Raw genomic sequence first — 24,583 nt, forward strand, 5'->3', positions numbered from 1 at the left:
ATCGGCGCAGGCTTGGAGGGCCGATAGGCCTGTTCCTGTGCTGTAATTTTCTTTGTTCTTTGTTTGGACTACGGGAGGAAATTGGAGCAAACCCACACAGACACGGGGTCAATGTACATTGTCCATACAGACAGTCGCTTGAGGGTGGAATCAAACCCAGGTCCCTAGCGCTGTGAGGCAGCAGAGCTAAACACTGAGCCATGATGCTGCCAATTTGTGCACTGGGAGATCATGGCAAATAGCAAAATGATAACAGCTAGGGAGTCCATTTGAGTGATGTGGATCAGATGATAAATTTGGGCCAGGATACTAGACAGAACTTAACTGGTTTTCCTTGGAAGTAGCCTCAGAGGATCTTTCACGCTCACTTGGGTTGAGGTCTCAATCAAAAGATTGGACCTCCAACATTGCAGCACTCTCTCAGTGCAATGAAGGCATCAAGGTTATAAGGTCACATCTTTGGAGTGTATCTTGAACATACAAGGCTCTAACTGAGTATTACCCAGTGAGCCAGGCCTTGAAATCTATGCTAGTCTTATCAAAGATCAATATTCATTTCAATAGCAGCAGGGCAGGAATCTAGTGAACAGTAACAGGATATTATTAAGTGGAGGATGTTATCTTAGGAGCGAATCCACCTGTAGGTATTGGGAACGCTCACCTTCACCCAGGGTTTGGGGAGCCGGCCATAGTCTCTCACAAACTGATGGAGAGCCTGGAAAGCAATATGCAACGTTCCCTGTCTGCTTATTTTCCCAAAGTCAGAAATCTGGTATTTTGGCTCCTTCAGTGCATCCTTAAAGGATTTCTGTGAACGAAAAGGCGAGAGTTAGTGTAAATAATCGGACTGGCAAGGGTCCTCTTGTACACTGTACTTGAGCAATGGCGAAGGTCACACTAAAACAGAGTCCACGGTGACTAACAACACCAAGAGCTGTAACCTCCTGCTAAAGTCATGCAGCCTGCACCCACACAACAGATATCATTGTCTCTGGCACCTCAATCTGCCTCATCCATGGAAGATCAAACTTTTCAGAGAATCCAAGCGTTTGGGAAGTTAAATTATGAGATGGTGTTGGATAGATTTATTCGAGTGTGGAAGATTGAGAGGGGGGATCTAAATGAGCCATTTTCAGCGGCAGGTTGCATTTAGAGAAACCAATTCCTCTGGTCAAGGTTCGCACAGCAAGGAGATATAATCCTGAGCTTGGAGCTAGTCCAATTAGGAAGGAAATCAGGAAGCGCCTTTCTCACATGACATGTTGCTGAAAATGTGGAAATCTCACTTCTAAAAGCTGCGTGTGCTTGGACAATTAACTGAAGATTTCAAGACTTTTGTCCGGATGTCACCATCACTGGCAGGATCAGGATTTATTGCTCATCCCTAATTAGAGTCAGGGAGTCATAGAGCCATACAGCACACAAACAGACCCTTCGGCCCAACTCGTCCATGCCAAACCGGTTTCTAAACTGAACTAGTCCCACTTGCTTGTGCTTGGCCCATATCCCACTAAACCTTTCCTATTCTGAGTGGAAAGTCATGTTCTCGAACCATTGTAGTTTGGTACCTTGCAGCTAGGGTGGCCAACCTCTAGAGATTACCAGGGAGTGCTGTGGGATTGGACATTGGGTTACTAGACACATCCCATGAGTATAAAGATGTCACAGAGCAATTTAAAACATGGCTCCTCTTGTGACCATCACCAGGATGAGGTCGGGCACCATGTGAACATGTGCAAAATCACAACACCCAGAACAGAATTGACTGTTCTGCCCAGATCAATTCAGCTATCGATCACAGGGACAGCCCACTAACAGGACTGAACTCCATGTGGCAAAGCAGCACAAGTGTGTAGAGTTTGGAGAACAGCTGGAAGTACGGTGAAAGGTAAGATATCCATATGGTCCAGCAAACTTTGTTTTAACCTGCACCTTATTAACCTGCACTCTTGATAAACCGGCAAAAATTATATATCTGAAATACTGAGAAGTTTACTGTCTAACTGCAATTTCTGAGTTGTCAGTTGAGGGAGTGAGTGAGAAGGCTCTCTGTCAATAAGTTTAATTAAAGGATAAGTTGCACTATTATTTAAGAGATTTACTCTGTGAGTATAATAGCAATGTGTATACCCCTGCATGACATTTCTATTACTTAGTGTGTATTTTTACATTGCTTATGTGGACCTCTTGATCAATTGGAATGTTTGCTCAGCCATCTTAGAGCCTGCAAAAGGTGAAGGGTCAGGTACTAAAGTGGCAATAGAGAATGGGCCAAAACATGCAGACTTACAAACATGAGTGTCTGCGGCATCTTTATTTCCTTCGCAATCCCGCCTCGTTCATAATCACTAAAGTCACTCGTGTCACAGATGAAGAAGGAATAAGGATCTAAAGAAAAGATACAACAGAAATCAGCAAGAAGTCTTCTTTTCTCTCTGAGGGGTGTTTGAATGTACAACTCTCTCCCACAGCAGGTAGTGAAGGCTGAGTCTTTAAATCTATCCCTACAGTGTGGAAACAGGCCCTTTGGCCCAACAAGTCCACACCCACACTCAGAGCATCCCACCCAGACCCATCCCCCTTATCTACACATCCCTGAACACTATGGTCAATTTAGCATGGCCAATCCACCTAAACTGCACATTTTTGGATTGTGGAAGGAAACCAGAGCACCCAGAGGAAACCAGAGGGGACACAGGGAGAATGTGCAAACGCCACACAGTCACCCGAGGGTGGAATTGAACCCAGGTCTCTGTGAGGCAGCAGTGCTAACCACTGAGCCACCGTGCCACCCCAGAGGCTGAGTTACATTGTCTTGAGATAGCCTTGAGTTCAAGGCTGAGTTAGACAGATACTTGATCAACAAAGGATTTAAGGATTACAAGGGGATGGACTGGAAAATAGAACTGAGATTGTGACCATTTCAGCCACAATTTTACTCCATTTGTCTCTCCATGGATGCTGCCAGATCTGCTGAGTTTCTCCAGCACCATCTGTGTTGAAAGAAGATTATTAAAACATGTTTTTTAACAACAACTTGTTCCTGATTTGAGGGTCAGTCACCAGGATCACTGGACCCGAAACGTTAACTCTGATTTTTTTCTTCACGGATGCTGCCAGACCTGCCAAGCTTTATTTCCGCTTGGGAACGCTGCAGCCCAATGGTATCAATGTGGACTTCACAAGCTTCAAAATCTCCCCTGCCCCCACTGCATCCCAAAACCAGCCCAGCTGGTACCCGCCTCCCTAACCTGTCCTTCCTCCCACCTATCCCCTCCTCCCACCTCAAGACACACCCCCATTTCCTACCTACTAACCACATCCCGCCCCCTTGACCTGTCTGTCCTCCCTGGACTGACCTATCTCCTCCCTACCTCCCCACCTACACTCACCTTTACTGGCTCCATCACTGCCTCTTTGACCTGTCTGTCTCCTCTCCACCTATCTTCTCCTCTCTCCATCATCTATCTGCCTCTCCCCATCTCCCGATTTATTTAAGAATCCCCTTCCCCTACTCCATTTCTGATGAAGGGTCTAAGCCCGAAACGTCAACTTTCCTACTCGTCTGATTCTGCTTGGCCTGCTGTGTTCATCCAGCTCCACGCCTTGTTATTTCTCTTTCCAGCAACTTCTGTTTTTGTTCCTGACTTACACTATCCATGGTTCTTTCGGTTTTTATTTAGCTAAAGACCTGGGGTAGTTGATGGATTAGAGTAAGGTTGGGAGGGTGGGAAGAGAAGATGATCTTTAAAAAAAATGCAGTGGTTTATGATGCTCTGGAATGCCCTGCCTTGCCAGGACAGAGGAATCAGATTCACTAGTAACACAGAGCTTTATAAACACGGGATTATGGGGAGCAAGCAGAGCAGTTTGATTAATTGGCTTGCTTCTTGAAAAGAGCTAGTAGAGGTTTAATGGGCTGAACAGTCTTATGACTCCACAATGAAAGATACAGGCTCCTTGTAGCAAAACACAGGATGGTAAAGAGTATTGATCAAGTGCATCTCACACTATTTCCAAATCAAACTGCAACAGGCAAGTCCATACCTCTAACAGGTTAATTTAGTAATTATTTCATACAGCCAGTGGAGTCTTTTATCTGCATTACAGAAAGCTTTTTCACACAGAAACATTCCTCCCCCTGCCTTCATTAACTGGCAGTATAATCGTCATTATGAGGTTTGACTGCCCCCTAGTGTTCCTGAAAGCTGCTTACCATTAACCTGGATTTCAATGGGTTTGCAATTGTTCAGTTCAGTCATGCCCTGAACCTGACAGAAGGTCACGTAATCCCCAGTGTGAAGTCCATGCCACACCTCGTCTACGCAGGTCACCAGGCCAGGATTGCCCTACAGATAAAAAAAAACAGAACAACTCGATTTGAGATAATGGGAACTGCAGATGCTGGAGAATCTGAGACAACAAAGTGTGGAGCTGGATGAACACAGCAGGCCAAGAAGCATCTCAGGAGCACAAAAGCTGATGTTTCGGGCCTAGAGCCTCTCTGATGAAGGGTCTAGGCCCGAAACATCAGCTTTTGTGCTCCTGAGATGCTTCTTGGCCTGCTGTGTTCATCCAGCTCCACACTTTTATCTAGAACAACTCGATTTGTTTGTTTTTAAATGCCTTTTCATGGTTATGATTCCTGCACTCAATTACTGACCAAGCCTTTGATCAAAAGGGCCATTTGGACTGTGTTCAGTTTCTCTGTCTTCCTCCATGTGAGAGCAAAATCAATCAAACCCAGTAGATTTCTCGATGCCAACACTGTTTAATTCCCTCTGGTGTTGTTCCTTGGTGCCAAAGAAGACATTAACTTGTTTAGGATAACAAAGTGTGAAGCTGGATGAACACAGCAGGCCAAGCAGCATCTCAGGGGCACAAAAGCTGACGTTTCGGGCCTAGATCCTTCATCAGACAGGATCTCTGATGAAGGGTCTAGGCCCGAAACGTCAGCTTTTGTGCTGCTAGGATGCTGCTTGGCCTGCTGTGTTCATCCAGCTTCACACTTCGCTATCTTAGATTCTCCAGCATCTGCAGTTCCCATTATCTCTGATCACAACATTAACTTGTTTGTCAGCTCTGACAAAATAAAAACCAAAAGAACTGAGGATGCTGTAAATCAGGGTTCATCCAGCCTCACATTTTATTATCTATTGTTGGAAAAGCTCAGCAGGTTTGGCAGCATCTGTGAAGAGATATCAGAATTAACACTTCGGGTCGCATGATCCTTCCTCAGAATTTAAGTTCTCACACTTTCAATTAACTCTTTTATTATTTATTACTTTTTGATATAACTACCTTGGAGGGTGCAGTATTCCATTTTACCCTGGAAGATCTGGATAATGATTTGTGCCCTGGCTCTACATACGATCACACCGAATATACAGTGCAGAAGTAGGCCATTTGGCCCATCCAGTCCATGTCGATGTTTATGCTCCTCTCAAGCCCGTCTTTTCTCAGGTAAATATGTCATTATAATCCATTACTCCCTTCTTCCTCACTTGCTGAACAACCTCCCTACAAATGAATCCATGCTATCCACTTCAGCCTCTCCCTGTGGTGACGCGTTCCATATTCCCAACATTCTTTGGGTGCAGACTCTTGGAGACAGAAACCCAATTGGGTTTCACTGTGACTGTCTTGATTTGACAGCCTCTTGTTGGACTCTTCCCCACAAGAGGAAATATTCTGTCCGTATCCACTCAAACAAAATCTTACAGGATCTAAAGTCCTCTGTTAGGTCAACACTCAACCCTTTTCTTTCAAAAGTGAAGAGATGATCATCTCCTGTTCTTACACCTTTTAAATTTTTTTATATACGAGGAAGAGCATGATGGTATTTAGTAATATCTTGCCTCTGTTGTCCAGCTGGTTGAGAGTATCCTCGCTTGATTTCATGACTGTCTATCAGATTGTAACAAGAGCAATGGTCTGTCAATGACGAATGCCCCTCACCATGCAACTGTGACCTGTGACCTCTGATAATATACTCTGGCCGTCTCCTTTTCCTCATGCTTCCCCTTGAAGACAATTCCACGTTGCATACACCAGCGACACTCGGCACTAACCTTACACTATTTGTCTCAACCCACTCCATTGTCAGATTTCGGTGTTACATTCAGCCTTGAATATTGCAACAGTTAAAGATTAGGAAAACTGAAGGGATTGTGTTTGGGAATTGGCTGGGGGTGGTTGATACACTGCCACGAATTTGCTATGCTTTACCCCCATCTGAATCCACCGGAGACCTCCCATGTATCAGCAGAAGTGGACAAATTATGTTACTGGCATAACTGATTGGAAATGGTAAGTGAGTCACAGTGCCAGGTGGAGCACTGTATTGGCAAATGCAATGCATGGAAGCGCATGCAATGTTTTTCAAGTGTGAGAAGGCAAAGTGTCTGTGCATTTATCTAGTGTCTACCAAATCCTGTATGCTCTCAGAAGCAGTTAGCACTCTCTGCAAACACCCACTAAAAAGGCCGTGAAAATCACATCTCTCTGCATCAGACTTATAAACAAGAAAGAACCAGAGAGGGAGAAAAAGACAAAACATGGCAAGTGGCTCCATTGTGGAGGAAGCAGTTTACCTTGGTGATCCAGGTTATTAATGCTGCTTGGGGTTCTTCACCATTCTTGTCGATCACTGTGAATTCCTCCCCAAAGTCACAGAACAGTTGGCTGTTAAATAAAGCAGAAACATTCGGTGTATGAGCTGAACTTGGCTTTTCAGAAAGCCTGAATTCACACCTGAATGTCCACCTTTCAGTCCATCGTACTGCTGCCAAAGAACCATCCAACCATTCCACTGTTCGCAAAAGAAAAGATGTCCAATAGGAAAGACTTCTACTCTAATGTTTGAAAACTTACTGTCTTGACTGGCTGAATCATGCGGTCTGGAATTTTATCAAGATGTCGTGATCTTTAATGAGGTTAGAAATCTTCCTCCTGGTAACCAATCTCCCAACAAATCTGGCCACATCCCCTGACTAGAATAACTAAACATGGCGCCATTTTGTTTTCTGTAATCCCTCAAAAAAAAGGTTCCTCCGATTGAAATGTTTTTGACAGAAAGATACTTGCAGGGGACTTTTTAAAACCTTATTGTAAATTCTATTTCTTGGGATGTGAGTATCGTTGGCTAGGCCAGCATTTATTCCCCGACACTAACAGCTCTTGAGGACTTAAGCTGAGCAGCCATCTTAAAGAGCTGTAAAGATTGGGGGTGTAGGCACACCCATTGCTGTTATGGAGGAGCTCCCAGGATTTTGACCCAGTAACAGTAAGGGCAGGTGATATTTTTCAAAGTCGAGATGGTATGTGGCTTGGCAAGGATGCTCCCATGTATCTGTTACCATCGACTTTCTCGATGCTAGAGATCATCGGTTTGGAAGGTACTGTTGAAATGAAGGTTTGCAGTTCATCTTGTAAAACACATTAAATAGTAAAAAATTTTTAATGACTAAGAAACTGAATAGTCTACAAGTTTCAGTTCAGCTTTCCTAAAATCATTTGTAATGATTAAGATCAGGGTCCTTACAAGTGCTGGACCAGACACAACCAAAAATGCTTAAATCAAAACGTCCTGCTTTATTGGCTCCACATCCATAAATATCCACTCCCTCCACCACTAGCTACATTGCACTACCAAAATTCCTTAGAAAGACTGTAATGTTTGTCTTCTTAAGCTTGCTTCTTGTTTTTCTGACCTATGGTAATACTGTGTACAGCTGTAATGCTAGTCCTTTTCTCCTCATTTCTCTATTCTGTAACTAAGGATAGTACAGAGGTACCTTTGTACCCAAGATGGTGCTGTAAGTGGTGACTTATAAGCTTTTTAACTATACTCATTTGGGTCCATGTGACAATAAAGCTAATTCGATTCAACTCAGTTCAATACAGAACATCTCCCAGACCCCCAACCACAACCATCATGAAGGACAAGGGGCAGCTGATAAAGCCGAACAATCAGCTTCCAGATTTGGAAATATACCACTGTTCCTTCAGTGTCATTGGGTCAAAATCCTGGAACTCCGTCCCGCATGACATTGTGGTCTGCCTGCAGTACATAGATAGTTTAAGGAGGCATTTTGCCACCACATTCTTAAGGGCATCTAGGACAGGCAGTAAGTGCCAATCAGCTGGTAATGCCTACATCCCATGCAAGAACAAAACTACTCTCAGACTGCGATAGAAGGCCATTGGTGGCACTGATGTTGGGTGGGCAACCCATCGTCCTTATCAGCTCACTGCTACCCAGTAGTTGTATCAAAGCACTCCCCACTGGGAATGGTTTGATACAACTGAGTGGCTTGCAGCAACAGTTCGCCATGGCCAAACCAAGGACATCCACACCCAAAGAAAAGACAGACTTGCATTTATATAGCATCTTTCACAGCCACCAGAAAGCGCAAAGCAATGCATACCCAATGCTGCACTGTTTGAGACCCTGTCACTGTTGTTACACAGGGGATGTGGCCATTAGCTTGCAATCAGCAAATTCCCACAAACAGCAAGATGATAACAACTGGATAATGCATGCTTTGTATCATGTCACCTGATGGACAAATATTGGCCAGGACACTGGGGGATAAATACCTTGTTTTTCTTCAAAGTAGTGCTGGAAAAAGCTTTCCTGGCCCCCTGAGTCAGGCACAGTGCATCTGTTTAAGGTGTCAGCCAAGATACTGTCTACACTGCAATGCTCCCTCAATGCTCCGGTCACATACCCATCTGGATTTTTGTGCTCAAGCCCTGGCGTGGGATTTGAACTCAGAAATTCAGAAGCAAGCATGCTATCAGCTGACCCATAGCTGACAACAAAGTACTTAACATGCAAATAAACTAGAAGGAGCATTACTCTTACATCCTCCAGTTGGAGAATGTGAAGATGGCGAGGATGATGTTATCATCCAATTCAATATTTACAAACCGTGGCGAGCCCTTACCCAAATAAGCCTTTAGTGTCTGCCACAATAAACTTGATATTCCTTTTATGACAAAAATCCCCGATTTGCAGCTGCTCCTCCAGTGTTGAGTCAGTCAGCACAACCACCTAAGGAGGAGAATTTTAAATATTTTAGGCAAGGGGTAATTAGTCATTCCAAAAGTTTCAAGTCTCATGGTGCGCTGGATCGTACTGAAATATCACCAGATTCCCCATGATTGTTACACTCAATAGGTGCAGCCAGTCATAGATGAACACAGCTTCCTCCGCCAACAGGAAGTCACTGAACCAATGAGATAGCCTGCAGGAAAAAGTTTTTCAGAAGTTGTCCAAATGCGGATCTTTAAGTCTTTTGTCAAGAATTGCACACGTGGTTCCGAACGGCACCTTGTTCACAATATCATTATGATTTTCAGATGTTCAATACGCATCTTAGATAGTTAATGCTCAATTTGAACCCCTCCCATGCTGGTGACTTCTATATTCTGTTACGTTTTGAGTGTTGCTTAGAAAAGCCATACGTTTTGTCCAAGATTTTTGCCTTGCACTCATCAGGACAATTTACAAGAATAACCGATGTGGGGGGAAAACCAACATTGATTTAGCATTAAAGGAGAGTGCTGATTGATTGGCAAGCAGAATATCAGTATTGCCCTTGAATTGGTATTCTTGCAAACAGTCCTGAGACAAGAAACTTCCACAAAATGTGTCTTTTTTCAGCAATATTTGAATTCTATACAATAAAATGATTATTTTATTCTATTTGTAAAACTGTCGATGAGTAAATAAAGTATCAGAGAAAATAAGGTTTGTAATTATACAATGACTTGCAAGACTTTACAGTGAATGAAATACATTTTGAAGTGTAGTCACTTGTTCACAGCTGAGGAGAAAAATCAAACACTCAGCTCTTTGGGGCTGCCTGGCATGTCTTAACACCTTAGGGTGTCATTGCTACCTTGCAGGACCCAATGTTTCTGGAGGGTGGATTGCCATGTGACCAGAAGAGACCCCCACAACCCTGTATAATTCAACGCCAAGATATACTACAGACGGACTGATTAAAGAGTGGCCTCCAGGTTGACTGTACAATCGTGAAAGTAGCTAGAATAGCACAGTGCCAGAATAGAAATAGAAATCGGACGCTGGAAATCAGAAACACAAACAGAAATTGGTGGAAAAGTTCAGCAGATCTGGCAGGATCTCTGGAGAGAAATCTGAGTTAAAGTTTCAGGTCCAGTAGAAAGTAGCTAATAGAGGAAAAAAAACATTAGAAACAAAAGCAGAAATCGCTGCAGAAACTCAGCAGGTCTGGAGCATCTGTGGCGAGAGAAAACAGACTTAAACTTTCGGCCCGGTGACCCTTCATTTGAGGAGAAAACAATAAATTGCAGATCGCATTAGAATTCTCAATTTGGTGCAAAAGAAGTGGAATTCCTAAGCCAAGGTTTTAAGTTAATTTTTCTTGGCAATTGTCGACTGATCTAGCACATAGTCCCAGGAACAGGGCTATTGGTAAATATGAGCAGGATTGAAAAAATCATTTTAAGAAAGGCCTTCATTTCTTAATATGTTTACTCCGATCCATTCACAAACAGATTTAAGAGAATTTTCTTTCCTTCCACTTTACCTGGAATTGGCATAAGAAGTCCTCAGTTAATTTCCCAGTGTATGAGGATACAGGAACATAACTGTTCAGTTCTGCGAGTTGGTGCTCAGATGCCTTAGCTCTGTTCTTCCCGATATCCTGTACCGTCAGGAAAAACTAAACACCGGAGACAGAAATTCAGGAAATTAGATATTTTCTCATCATCTTCTTCAGTGATGTTATGATACACCGCTGGAGCAAGTAGGACTTGACCCCAGGCCTCCTGTCTCAGGAATTGGGACACTACCACTGTGCCACAAAAGCATTTGCACACAGTGCCAGAATAGAAATAGAAATCGGACGCTGGAAATCAGAAACACAAACAGAAATTGGTGGAAAAGTTCAGCAGATCTGGCAGGATCTCTGGAGAGAAATCTGAGTTAAAGTTTCAGGTCCAGTGACACTTCCTTAGAACAGAGTTATTTCAGTTAGTTGTTCAGTAGTAGGGCACTTGACTATTGCTGAAAAAAAGATGCAGTTACGGTGTTCCTTTCCTCTCTATGTCACTAACTAACTTCCCCCTTAATTAATTTGTGCTAATCATCTGGAAGCTACAGTGACATTCTCACCAATTTCAAAATTAGAAACAAAATTTCCTGAATTGTTTGTGGGACATATTAGTGAATAAACTTTTATACTTACAGATCTGTTACCCAGGTGGGTAATGGCACTTTGTTTTTTTCTCTTAATTCACGGGATGAGGATTTATTGGTTAGGCCAGCATTTGTTGCCCATCCCTAACGGCTCAGAGTCAATCACATTGCTGTGTGTCTGGAGTGACATGTAGCCCAAGCCAAGGATGGCAGTTTCCTTCCCTAAAGGACATTACTGAACCAGATGGATTTTTGCAACAGCTGATTCAACGAGAGATTCATGGCCATCATTGAACTCTTAATTCCAGACTGAATTCAACTTCTACAACAGGATTTGAACCCAGGTCGCCCGAAAATTACCTGTTTCCCTGGATTAATAGCCTAGTGATAATACCCCACCCCCACATGGCTTGTGTTGGCTTCTTCAGAATGCCACCAACTTGTTCTATTTAGAATCCCTGCAGTGCAGACAGAGGCCTTTCAGCCTCTCACATCTGCTCCAACCCCCTAAAGACAGTCCCACCCTTTCACATATCTCTGCATTTCCCATGGCTAATCTACCTAACCTGCACATACTAGGACTGTGGAAGGAAACCAGACATGTGGGGAAAGTGTAAACTTTACACAGGCAGATGCCCAAGGCTGGAATCGAAACCTGGTCCCTAGCACTGTGAGAAAATACTGTGAGCTACCATACAATCATCCATCCTTTCCTTAGAGACTTGCAAAAATTTGCTTTCAGTGTATATCACACCACCTTTTTAAAGTTACTATAGAATGCACTTTGGCATTTGTTCAGGCAAAAATTTATAGATGAAAGCATAATTTATTTCCTCCTCATCCTTGATTGCCTACCAAGCTTTTAGCTAGACTGGAGAGAGGAGAAAGATGGAGGACTTAGTTATTTTTCTCTGGTATATTGACTGTACACTGGTAGTAAGTGGCAATTTGGTCTGCACGGTTTGTGAATCTGGCCAGGTTTGAGGAAATGACGGCCGTACCTGAGAGGAGAGATCATTCCATTCTGTGTTCCCTTCGTCGTGAACTGTCACCTTTTTCACTCCCCCAAGGATGATGTTCTTGGCGATCTCCACACCAAGCCCTCGCATCCCAGAGATTAACACATTGGAATTCTTCATCTGTTTCATGGCCTTGTGGCCTAGCACATACCTACAGCAGAGATTCAAAACCAAATTGGATAGGTTCATAGGCCTTAGGAGTGGTCTTTCAAACCTGCTCTACCATTCAATAGATTGTGGCTGATCTGGTTGTAATCTCAACTCCACTGTGTGCCATAGGCTCCCCTCGTTATCAAAAAATCTAATTCAGCCTTGAATAAATCCAATAAGCCAGCCTCTATGGCCTTCTGGGAAAGGGAATCCACACATGAACAATCTGTTGAGAGCCAATAACTTCCTTTTGTCTTCAGTTTATTCTGAAACTAATTCTCTTCTTCTGTACAAGAGGTAACATCCACTTGATATCCACTCCCTCAAGCCTCTCAGGCTCTTGTGTGTTTCAGTCAGAATGCCTCCTATTCTTCAAAACTCCCATGTGTCCAGGCCCAACCTGTTCAACCTTGCCTCATGAGGCCAGGAATGACTCCCATGATCCTTGTCTTTTCCAAATATCTTTTCTCAAATAAAGAGACTAAAACCATACACAGTACTCCAGATGTGCTGTATGTGGGCCTGGAAAGGTTCTGAAAGGGTTAATGTTGAGGATGACCATGAGGACCACCCACTATGATGCCATTATGGACTTGTGGGGCCTAACATCTGGTGTTCCTCAAAGTCTCTGTAACAATACCCATCCTATCAGTGGAACCTGTAACTAGTTGCTAATACGCATGAACATAACTTGCTAACAAAAATAGACTATTCCAGTCAGAACAGGAAGTCACCTTCCTCTATCATGTTAGACGCAACAGACCATGTAGATTCCTACAATTAAAGAGGGTGGTGGGAAAACCTTCATCATGAGCAGCAGTTCCTATTGAGCCAAGCTGTGTCTCACCAATGCCTTGTTCTGATGCCGTACAATATTCTTATATAATCCATTTCCTTTGCACAAATTTCAACATTCCATTTGGCTCCCTAATTACATGCTGTAGTCGCACGCTAACTTATTTTTATTCACTCGTGGAATGTGAGTGTCGCTGGCTGGCTAGCATTTATTGCCCATTCCTAAGAAGATGGTGGCCCACTCCTTTCTTGAACTTCTGCAATCCAAGTGCCATAGATTGGCCTCAGGAAGCGAATTCGAAGATTTTGACCCAGTGAAGGAATGGCGATATATTTCCAAGTAAGGATGGTGAGTGGCCTGGAGAGGAATTTGCAGATGGTGGTGTTCCCATCTACTTGTTGCCCCTGTCCTTCAAGGTGGAAGCATTTGTGGGTTTGGAATGTGCTAAGATGTCTTACTGAACTTCTGCAGAGCATCTTGTTGATAGTATAAACTGTTGCCACTGAGAGATGGTGGTAGAGGGAGTGATTGTTGTGGATGTGATGCCAATCAAATAGGTTAGTTTGTCCTGGATAGTATCAAGTTACTTGAGTGTTGTTGGAGCTGCACCCATCCAGGCAAGTGCGGAGTCCTCTTTCACACCCCCGCTTTACGACTCGTGGATGACGGACAGACTTTGGGGAGTCAGGGGATGTGTTACTCACTGCAGAATTCCTACCCACTGACCTGCTCTTGTAGTCACAGTGTTTATGGTGAATCCAGTTGAGGTGTCTGGTCAATAGTAACCCTAAAGATGTAGATAGTGTGCTTCTTTTACGGAAAGCTTTTGTAGTCGATGTAACTGGACACCTTACTTATTGAAGATAATGGGAACTGCAGATGCTGGAGAATCCAAGATAATAAAGTGTGAAGCTGGATGAACACAGCAGACCAAGCAGCATCTCAAAGATGCTGCTTGGCCTGCTGTGTTCATCCAGCTTCACACTTTATTACCTTACTTATTAACTTTAGTTTTAATATCCTGGCCTTGTCTTCTTGTGGGTTAATCTGCATTTTTGAAATTGGATATGTGTAGGGGTGCAGTGAAGCCTCTTGCCTGTGTACCCCAGAATCTCTTCAATCTGAAACCACTTAATAACCTGCAGTGAGGAGAATCCTGTGAGCCTTTAAGACTAAATTAACTGGAGAGATTTGGTGCATGAAGGAGCAGATGGTTGTAAATGCATCATTCTGTTGAAATGGGAGTACAAATGCATATAGCAACGGACAAAGACTTTTCTGAATGCTGTTAGGGACATTGGGTTCATGTTCAAAAAGGTAATGATAGATTTATATATAGAATCCCCACATTGTGCAACCAGGCCATTTAGCCCATCAAGTTCACACTGACCCTCCAAAGAGCATCCCACCCCCCCACCCTATAACCCTGCATTTCCCATGGCTAATTCACCTAAGCTGCACATCCCTGGACACTACGGGGCAATTTTCAAATAGCTAATCCCCCTAACCCGCATATCCTTGGGCACTATGGGCAATTTTAATATGGCCAATCCCCCTAAACTGCATATCCTTGGACACTACAGGTCAATTTTAAAATGGCCAGTCTGCCTAATTGCACATTTTTGGACTGCGAGGTAACTGGAGCATCTGGAGGAAACCCATGCAAACACGGGGAGAATATTTAAACTCCACCCAGACAGTTGCCCAAGGGTGTAATCAAACCTGGGTCCCTGATGCTGTCAGGCAGCAGTGCTAAGCACTAAGCCACTATTTTGCCCCATGTAACGTAAAGATGCCTCAATCCACGTAATAGATTGGCCACAATTTAGTGTAAAATTTTAGAAGTCTTTTTTCCTATAAATTTATTCTTGGAATGTGACTTGTTAGCAAGGCCAGCTTATACTGGCCTTAAGAAGGCATTTCTGAACTCCTGTTTGTTACAACAGATTTTGGTGCACATCAGTGACATGTTAGGCCACTTCTGTGGGCAGTTTAGGAGCTAACAATGTTTGTGAAAGACTGGAGCCACATTTGGTTATACCTATAGATTCATAGAGTCATACAACACAGAGACATGCCTTTCAGCCCAGAATTGTCCAAGCCAACCAAAATGCCAATCCACGCGAACCTCATCTCCTTGCACTTGTCCATATCCATCTAAATTGTTCTTTTCCCTGTATTCATCCAAATGCCTTGTAAATATTTTTAAGGTAGCAACCTCAAATACTTCTGCTGGCAGCTCACTCCATATGCATACTGCCCTCTGTGAAAAATGGTTGCCCTCAAGGTTCCCATGTATTCTTTGCCCCCCTTACCTTAAACTGATGCCCTCTCATTCTCGATTCCCCAACCCTGGGAAATAGACTGAGTGCATTCACCCTATCCATGCCTCTCATGATTTATACACTTCCATACAATGCCCCCACGTCTCCTACACTCTAAAGAAAGAAGTCCTAGCTTGTCCAACCTCTCCTTAAAACTCAGTCCCTAGGGTCCTGGCAACATCCTTGTAAATCTCTTCTGTACTCTTTCCAGTTCAATAACATCCTTCCTACAGCAAGACAACCAAAACTGAACACAATACTCCAAGTGCAGCCTCACCAATGTCCTGCACAATTGTAACATAACTTCCCAACTTCTATACTTAATGCCCTGACTAATAAAAGCCAGTGTGCCAAAAGACTTCTTCACTGCCCTGTCTACCTGTGAATCCACTTTCAGAGAACTGTGCACCTGAGCTCCAATGTCCCTCTGTTCCACTACACTCCTTAAGGCCCTATCATTCACCATGAAACTCTTACCTTGATTTGATTTTCCCAAATGCAACACCTTACACTTATCTATATTAAACTCCATTCGACATTTCTCAGCCTGCTTCCCCAGCTGATCAAGATCCTGCTCCAATTTCTGATAAACTTCCTCACTGTCCATAATACCAACTATTTTAGTGTCATCTGCAAACGTATTAATCATGCCTTATACATTCTCATTCAAATCATTGATGGAGATACCAAACAACCATGGGCCCAGCACAACCCCTGAGGCACATCAATAGTCACAGGCCTCCAGTCTAACAAGCATCCATCCACTATTACATGCTGCTTCCCATCAATAAGCCAACTGTGTACCCAATTTGCCAGTTCTCCTTGGATTCCATGGGATCTAACCTTCCAGAACAGTCTACCTTATGAAACTTATCAAAGGCCTTACTGAAATCCATACAGACTATGTCTACTGCCCTGCCCTCATCAACCTTCCTGGTCACTTCATCAAAGAACTCTAACAAATTTGTCAGGCATGATCTCCCATGCGTGAAGCCATGCTGACTACTCCTAATCAAACCCTGTCCTTTCCAAATACATGTGTATCTTGTCCCTCAGAATCCTCTTAAGTTACCACAGATGTTAGGCTTACTGGTCTACGGTTCCCAGACATTTCTTTGCAGCCCTTCTTGAATAAGGGCACAACATTCGCTACCCTCCAGCCTTCAGGGACCTCAGCCGCGGCTAACAACGCTGCAAATATATCAGCCAGTTGCCAGAATTTCTTCTCCAGCCTCTTGCAGCATTCCTGGATATATCTGATCAGGACCAGGAGATTTATTCACCTTCATACATTTTAATACTTCCGACAATTCCCCTACTGTGATATGGACTGTCCCCAGCACATTGCCACTAACTTCCCCAAGTTCCCAAGACTTCATGTCTTTCTCCACAGTAAACACAGAGGGGAAAATTTCGTTGAGGACCTTACCGATATCCTGCAATTCCACACATACATGTCCACTTTGGCCCTTGAGGGGTCCTATTCTCTCCCCAGTTATTCTTTTTCCTTTAATATACTTAAAAAATCTCTTTGGATTCACCTTAGCCCTTTGAGCCAAAGCTATCTTGTGCCCTCTTTTCAATCTCTTCATTTCTTTCTTCAGTAAACTCCTGTATCCCTTATATACTTTCAGACATTCCCTTGGTCCCAGCTGCCTGTTCCTGAGCCAGGCCTTCTTTTTTTTTCTGGTCAATGCCTCAATATCTCTTTTCATCCAGGGTATCCTACTCCTACCAAACTTGCCCTTCACCCTTACAGGAACATACAAACCTTGAATTCCAGCTATCATATTTTTAAAAGCCCCCCAAATGCTGGAGGTCCCTTTGCCTGCAAACAAACTATTCCAATCAATACTCCCCTCCTTAAAGGGGAGTTATGAACAAGGAAGAAATGTCTAAGGTTTTGGAGTAGGTCTGTAGCTCGGGTTGTGGGTGTTGAGGTTGGTTGGCTCGCTGAGCTGGTTTGTTGTTCCGCAGACGTTTCATTACTGTGCTGGGTAACATCCTCAGTGCAGCCTCTGATGGAGCATCTGTGTGTTTTCCCGCCTGGCTTTTAAACCAGGTTCGTTGAGATGGATTGCCTCACTTCTTGTTTTCCTTTGGAGTGGAATGTATATGGGGTCGAGTTCAATGTGTTTATTAATAGCATGCTTCATGAAGTTTAAAAGAAAATTTCCATTAGTTGTTTAGCTGTGCAACACTTGTGTACTGCTGAAAAAAGATGTAGCTTATAGAAACTTTTTGTCCTGCTCCTAGCAATACAATTTGCAAAACAAAACACTTATAGTGCTTATAGTTTAGCAAGTAGAACTTAATTGGCCAGGTGTTGCCATGGAGAATGCACTAGTTGATGATCACTGACGGCTAACAGTTAGTCAGAAAGGAAAAAGAAGGGCATGTAAGTTCTAGGAGGGTGGGAAGTGATGAAGCCCTAGAAGTATATAAGGGAAGTAGGAAAGAACTTAAACAGGGAATTAGAAGGGCTAAAAGGGATCATGAAAAGTTGCTAGCAAACAGGATTAAGGAGAATTCCAAGGCTTTTTCCATATAGATAGAAAGCAAGAGGTATCCAGGGAAAGGGTTGGCTCACTCAAGGACAAAGGAGAAAATCTATGTGGGAAGCCAGAAGAGGTAGGTGAGGTCCTAAATGAATACTTGGTGTTGGTATTCACCAAAGAGAAGGAATTGGTGAAGGATGATCTCTGGGAAAGAAGTGTCAAGTTTCTAAGTCAAGCTGCTATTAAAAAGGAAGAAGTGCTGTTGGACTTAAAATGCATTAAGGCAGATAAGTTTCTAGGTCCCTGATGGGATCTGTTCCAGAATATTGAGTGAGGCAGGAAAACAAATTGCTGGAGTTTTGACAACATCTTTGTATCCTCTGTGGCCACAGGTGAAGTCCCAGGGGTCTGGAGAATAGCCAATGTTGTCCCATCATTCAAGAACAGCACAAGGGATAATCCTGGAAATTACAGGTCTGTGAGTCTCTAATCAATAGTAGGGAAATTATTGGAAAAAAAAAATTGGGGCAAGATCTAAACGGATTTAGAAGCAAAGGGACTTATTAGTGATAGCATGGTTTTGTGTGGGAGAGGTCATGCCACACTAACTTGACTGAGTTTTTTGAGGAGGTGACAAAGATGATTGATGAGGGAAAAGCGGTTAATGTTGTTTACATGAACTTCAGTAAAGCCTTTGACAAGGTTCCTCGTGGCAGACTGGTACAAAAGGTGAAGTCACATGGTGTCGGGGTGAGCTGGCAAGATGGACACAGAACTGTCTTAGTCATAGGAGATAGAGGGTAGCGGTGGGAGGATGTTTTTCAGAACGGAGGGTTGTGACCAGTGATGTTGCACAGGGATTGGTGCTGGGATCTCTGCTGTTTGTGATCCAAATAAATGATTTGGAGGAAAATGTAGTTGGACTAATTAGTGAGTTTGCAGACAATATAATAATTCATGGAGTTACAGATAGTGAGGAGGATTGTCAGAGAATACAGCAGGATATAGATCAGTTGGAAGCATGGGCAGAAAAATGGCAGATCGAGTTTGATCTGGACAAATGAGACATGATGCATTTTGGAAGGTCAAGTACAGGTGAAAATTATATGGTGAATGGCAAAACCCTTGGGAATATTGGTATGCAGATAGATCTGGGTGTGTATGTCCACAGATCACTAAAGGTGGCAGCGCAGGTAGATAGGGTAGTAAAAAATGGCTTATAGCATGCTTGTGTACATTGGAAGAAGTACTGAGTATAAGGATGGACAAGTTGTGCTGCAGCATTATAGAACACTAGTTAGGCCACACTCAGAATATTGCACACAGTTTGGGTCACCACACTATCAGAAGGAAGTGGACGCTTTGGAAAGGGTACAGAAAAGGCTTACGAAGATGTTATCTAGATGGTATCAATGTGGACTTCACCAGTTTCAAAATCTCCCCTTCCCCTACTGCATCCCTAAACCAGCCTAGTTCGTCCCCTCCCCCCACTGCACCACACAACCAGCCCAGCTCTTCCCCCCCACCCACTGCATCCCAAAACCAGTCCAACCTGTCTCTGCCTCCCTAACCGGCTCTTCCTCTCACCCATCCCTTCCTCCCACCCTAAGCTGCACCCCCAGCTACCTACTAACCTCATCCCACCTCCTTGACCTGTCCGTCTTCCCTGGACTGACCTATCCCCTCCCTACCTCCCCACCTACACCCTCTCCACCTATCTTCTTTACTCTCCATCTTCGGTCCGCCTCCCCCTCTCTCCCTATTTATTCCAGTTCCCTCTCCCCATCCCCCTCTCTGATGAAGGGTCTAGGCCCGAAACGTCAGCTTTTGTACTCCTGAGATGCTGCTTGGCCTGCTGTGTTCATCCAGCCTCACATTTTATTATCTTACGAAGATGTTGCCTGGTATGGGAGCTTTTAGTTATGAAGAAAGATTGGATAGACTGGATTTGTTTTCACTGGAATGCGGGGTGTTGAGGGGTGACCTGATAGAAGTTTATAAGATTGTGAATGGCATGGTTAGAGTGGAAAGTATGAGGCTATTTCCCAGGGTGGAGGAGTCAATTACTGGGGGACACAGGTTCAAGGTGGGGTGGTGGTAATTTAAAAGAGATGTGCAAGGCATGTTTTTCACACAAAGTGGGGTAAGTGCCTGGAATGTGCTGCCAGAGGAGATGGTGGAAGCAGACAGAGCATTCTAGACACACCTGAACAAATACATGAATAGGAAGGCAATAGAGGGATACAGATCCAGTAAGTGAAGACAGCTTTACTATGGAAGGGTAAAATGTGTCGACAAAGGCTTGGAGGGCCAAAGGGCCTGTTCCTGTGCTGTATTCTTCTTTGTTCTCTGTGTTCTACCAAGTATTGTTTTCAACTTAAACCAGAAAACTAGAGAGACAACATTCCTTGTTCAAACTTTAAACAAAGCTTGGTAATACTTTACGTGTTTTATTTAATGGCACTCAGTGGTGAGGTAGATGGCAAGATATTGTGAAACCAATGGCTTATCTGTATATTTTGTATTTTAATATTTAACCATGCAAATGTGTGATGCTATTGTGCAAGTTGCAGTGAGTGCTGTTAGCCTCACCATTACTGTGACAATGAAATGCTTGGCCAATGCATCAATGGTCTCTACCTGACTCTAATGTTCTATGGAGTATGCTCAGTGAGACAATGGAAAGATATTAAATGATGCAAAAAAAGTGTAAATGCGCGTCATGAGATTCCTATAGTAATTAGAAGGTATATAAATGGGAGAAATGAAATGAAGAGGCAGGTTTATCATTCTGTATTAGTTTAATGATTGACAGGCCCAGAGTACAACGGGCTGTTGAATGTTGAAAGCAACTTATTTGGTTACTGGATAAAGCTGTCTGAACTTTGGAAATAATGAGTAGTTACAGATAAGGTAAGAATGTGCATTTAGAAAAAAAATCTTTGCCATCTCAAGATGCCTTAAAACATTTTACACATCAATATTTCTTCAGAATTTATTGTCAGGAGCAATAAGAAAATTCTATTTGCCATTAGATTTCTGGGCTGTCCCTGTGATACGTATTTTTATCCAGACTGAATTCCTGAAGTTCAAAGCATTATACTTTAGAGCGAAGTGAAAGTCAGTTTCAACTATTACAACATGCATTTTAATTAAGTTTTGTATTACTTGGTATTTCAAAATAATTCAGGGATTTACTCAAGCCACTTTTTAATATGTATAAGGTGAATTCACACATAATGGGAATTAAATTCCAACCACAGAACTTTTTACTAATAAATTGTATTTTTGCTATTTTCCTTCTCACCCTCCCTTTTTACTTTTTTAACTGGCTTTGCAGTAACTCCATTTGATTTATTAGAAATCATATTATTTTTCCCAATATACTATTAAATCTCTACTATCTCTACAAAGTTCCTTAAAATTGATCTTGAGTATAAAGATAAAAGGATTATAAACTTTAGTTTTATTTGATACCCAATGAAACGCCAAGGCTGATACCATTTCCCAATATCAGAAAGAATGAGAATTTTATCAAGGATAATTGACAAAACAATCTGATTCAGCAAATTTGGCCAGGACAATAGGGAGCCATACACTGTTCTTCTTTGAAACATGGTGTTTTGGATTGGGGTCTTGGCTAAACATCTCATCTCTCCTCTAACTTCTATGGCAGTGCAACCCAACCTCAGAAATGTAGCGCATTGTCTACCTGGATTATACGTCCAAGTCTCTATAGTGGAACTTAAATCCATGGTGCCTGAAGTCAGACTCAAAAACACCAATACAAAGCCGTAGCAAATGCTGAAGCTATGATTGAGGTCATGTGTTCACAATGGGATAGGATGACAAAAGGACTCAAGATCACAAATGTTTCAGGACGGTCACAATCAGTGTTTTGTCCCGTACATTATGTGTGGAGTTAATACCTAATACATTAATAGCAGTGTCTCCATTCTATCCTTAGTCGGCCAACAACAGTTCAAGTTTCAACATTTTCTGCTGTTTTATGCATTTCTTTTGAGTCTTCAACGAATAAATGGGAATCACCTGCTAGGCTTGCTTCCAGCAGGAGGAGTGGTGAGGGTGCAAGCCAGGGTGCAGTTGGAAGGGTAAGCGTTTCCCTAGAAAAACTTACCTCGCGCAGCAGCGGCCTTCTTGCTTTCAGTGGCGGCAGTGGTGAGAGCATGAGCCAGGAATTGGCTAAATATTCGGGCGTTGGCTAAACCCGAAATGCTACACGTGTAGTGTCTCCCACCCTATCCCCCTCCTCAAACCAAAAAAAAAGACTGCGGTGGGTCGGGTAAGGTGAGGTTTTGTTTTATTCTTCTGGAAATCTAGAGGAGAGGGAATGGAAGCTAGGGAAGTTGCATGCTCCTGTTGCAGGATGTGGGAGCTAAGGGTCACTGCTGGTGTCACTCTGACTTCGCCTGCGAGATGTGCACCCAACTCCAGCTCCTCATAAACCGCATTAGGGAACTGGAGCTGGAGCTGGATGAACTCCGGATCATTCGGGAGGCTGAGGGGGTGATAGAGCGGAGTTACAGGGAGGTGGTCACACCCAAGGTACAGGAAACAGGTAGCTGGGTGACTGTAAGGGTGGGAAAAGGGAATAGGCAGGCAGTGCAGGGATCCCCTGTGGCCATTTCCCTCACTAATAAGTATTCTGTTTTGGATACTGCTGGGGAGGGGGGGGTCCTACCAGGAGAAGGCCATAGCAGACAGGTCTCTGGCACTGAGCCTGACCCTGTGGCAAAGAAGGGAAGGGGGGAGAATAGGAGAGCAATTGTAGTGGGGGATTCAGTAGTAAGAGCACAGACAGGCGATTCTGCGAAGCGAATGAACTGAAAGAATGGCATGTTGCCTCCCGGGTGCGAGGGTCCGTGCTGTCTCGGATCATGTCTTCAGGATCCTTAAGGGGGAGGGTGAGCAACCAACAGTCATGGTACACATCAGTACCAATGACATGGGCAGAAAAAGGACAGAGAATGTGAAAAACGAGTACAGAGAGTTACATTGGAAGCTGAAGTCCAGGACAAACAGGGTAGTTATCTCTGGATTACAAACAGTGCCACGTGATAATGAGGTAAGAAATGGGGAGACAGTGCAGCCAAACACGTGGCTGCAGGGCTGGTGTAGCAGGGAGGGCTTCCATTATGTGGATAATTGGAGCACATTCTGGGGAAGGTGGCACCTGTACAGTGAGGACGGGTTGCACCTGAACCAGAAGGGCACAAATATCCTGGGAGGGAGGTTTGCTGGAGCAGTACGGGATGGTTTAAACTACATTGGCAGGTGGTGGGGAACCAGATTTGTAATTCAGAGGATGAGGTATTCAGCCTTCCAGCAGATACAACAGGGAGTGAGGCTGTTAATAAAGAAATGCAGTCGGTGAAGAGTAATTGTGGACACAGGGATGATTTGAAGTGTGTATACTTCAATGCTAGAAATATCGGAAATAAGGCAGATGAACTTAGAGCATGGGTCAGTACTTGGAACTACGATGTTGTGGCCATTACAGAAACTTGGGTAACTCAGGGACAGGAATGGTTGTTGGAAGTTCCAGGACTTAAATGCTTTAAAAGAAATAGGGAGGGTGGTTAAAGAGGTGGCAGAGTGGCATTGCTAGTCAGGGCAAGTATAGCAGCTACTAAACGGCAGTTGGAGAATGATATGTCTGCAAAGTCAGTTTGGGTTGAGGTCAGGAACGAGAAAGGAGCAGTCACTTTGTTGGGGTTTTTTTTACAGACCCACGAACAGTTGCAGAGAAGTAGAGGAGCGGATTGGGAGGCAGATACTGGAAAGGTGCAGAAGTCATGGAGTTGTAGTCATGGATGACTTCATCTTTCCAAATATTGATTGGAAACTTCTTAGTTGTAATAGTTTAGATGGAGTGGATTTTGTCCAGTGCATTCAGGAAGGATTCCTGACACAGTATGTAGATAAACAAACATGAGGAGAGGCCACTTTGGATCTGGTGCTTGGCAATGAACCGGGCCAAGTGTTAGACCAGTTGATAGGAGTGCATTTTGGTGGTAGCAATCATAACTCTTGTTACTTTTACAATAGTCATCCAAAAAGATACGTACATACAGCAAGGTAAGGTTTATAATTGAGGGAAGGGTAATTATAATTCTGTTAGGCATGAACTGGCTAACATAAAATGGGAACAGATGTTGTCAGGGAAGAGCACTATAAAAATGTGGAGATTGTTTAAGTTCAGAAGAAGGGCCTCAACCCGAAATGTCAGCTTTCCTGCTCCTCTGATGCTGCCTGACCTGCTGTGTTCATCCAGCTCAACACTTTACTGTGCCAGAGGTCCTTAATGAATACTTTTCTTTTGTATTCACAACTGAGAGGGACCTAGCTGTAAGGGAGGACAGTGTGAAACAGGCTGGTGGTCTAGAGGAGGTTGATGTTAGAAAGGAAGATGTACTAGGAATTTTGAGGAACGTCAAGATAGATAAGTTCCTGAGGCGTGATGAGATTTATCCAAGGATTCTACGGGAAGTGAGGGAAGAGATTGCAGGGCCTTTGGTGATGATCTTTTCATCTTCACTGTCCACGGGTATAATGCCGGAAGATTTGACAGTGGCAAACGTCAT

At 43.4% G+C, this 24,583-nt stretch overlaps 1 protein-coding gene and 1 long non-coding RNA gene across 2 annotated transcripts in view; one reads left to right on the plus strand and one right to left on the minus strand.

The window, feature by feature from the left end:
• Positions 1-24,583, minus strand: part of uba1 (ubiquitin-like modifier activating enzyme 1) — a 296,167-nt gene that overhangs the window by 264,337 nt on the left and 7,247 nt on the right. The window contains exons 3-9 of the mRNA XM_048547326.2: positions 12,193-12,361; positions 10,581-10,715; positions 8,952-9,058; positions 6,594-6,684; positions 4,217-4,349; positions 2,291-2,388; positions 662-808 (exon numbers count right to left, since the gene is read on the minus strand). Of these exons, the coding sequence (XP_048403283.1) occupies positions 662-808; positions 2,291-2,388; positions 4,217-4,349; positions 6,594-6,684; positions 8,952-9,058; positions 10,581-10,715; positions 12,193-12,361 (880 nt within the window). The remainder of the gene's footprint in view (positions 1-661; positions 809-2,290; positions 2,389-4,216; positions 4,350-6,593; positions 6,685-8,951; positions 9,059-10,580; positions 10,716-12,192; positions 12,362-24,583) is intronic.
• LOC125460191 (uncharacterized) overlaps positions 20,809-24,583 on the plus strand; it is a 56,805-nt gene continuing 53,030 nt past the window's right edge. Inside the window, exon 1 of the long non-coding RNA XR_007249212.2 lies at positions 20,809-20,891. This is a non-coding gene — a long non-coding RNA (uncharacterized LOC125460191). The remainder of the gene's footprint in view (positions 20,892-24,583) is intronic.

This window comes from Stegostoma tigrinum, chromosome 11 (genome assembly GCF_030684315.1).
Source record: "Stegostoma tigrinum isolate sSteTig4 chromosome 11, sSteTig4.hap1, whole genome shotgun sequence".
In the NCBI taxonomy this organism is placed as follows: domain Eukaryota; kingdom Metazoa; phylum Chordata; class Chondrichthyes; order Orectolobiformes; family Stegostomatidae; genus Stegostoma; species Stegostoma tigrinum.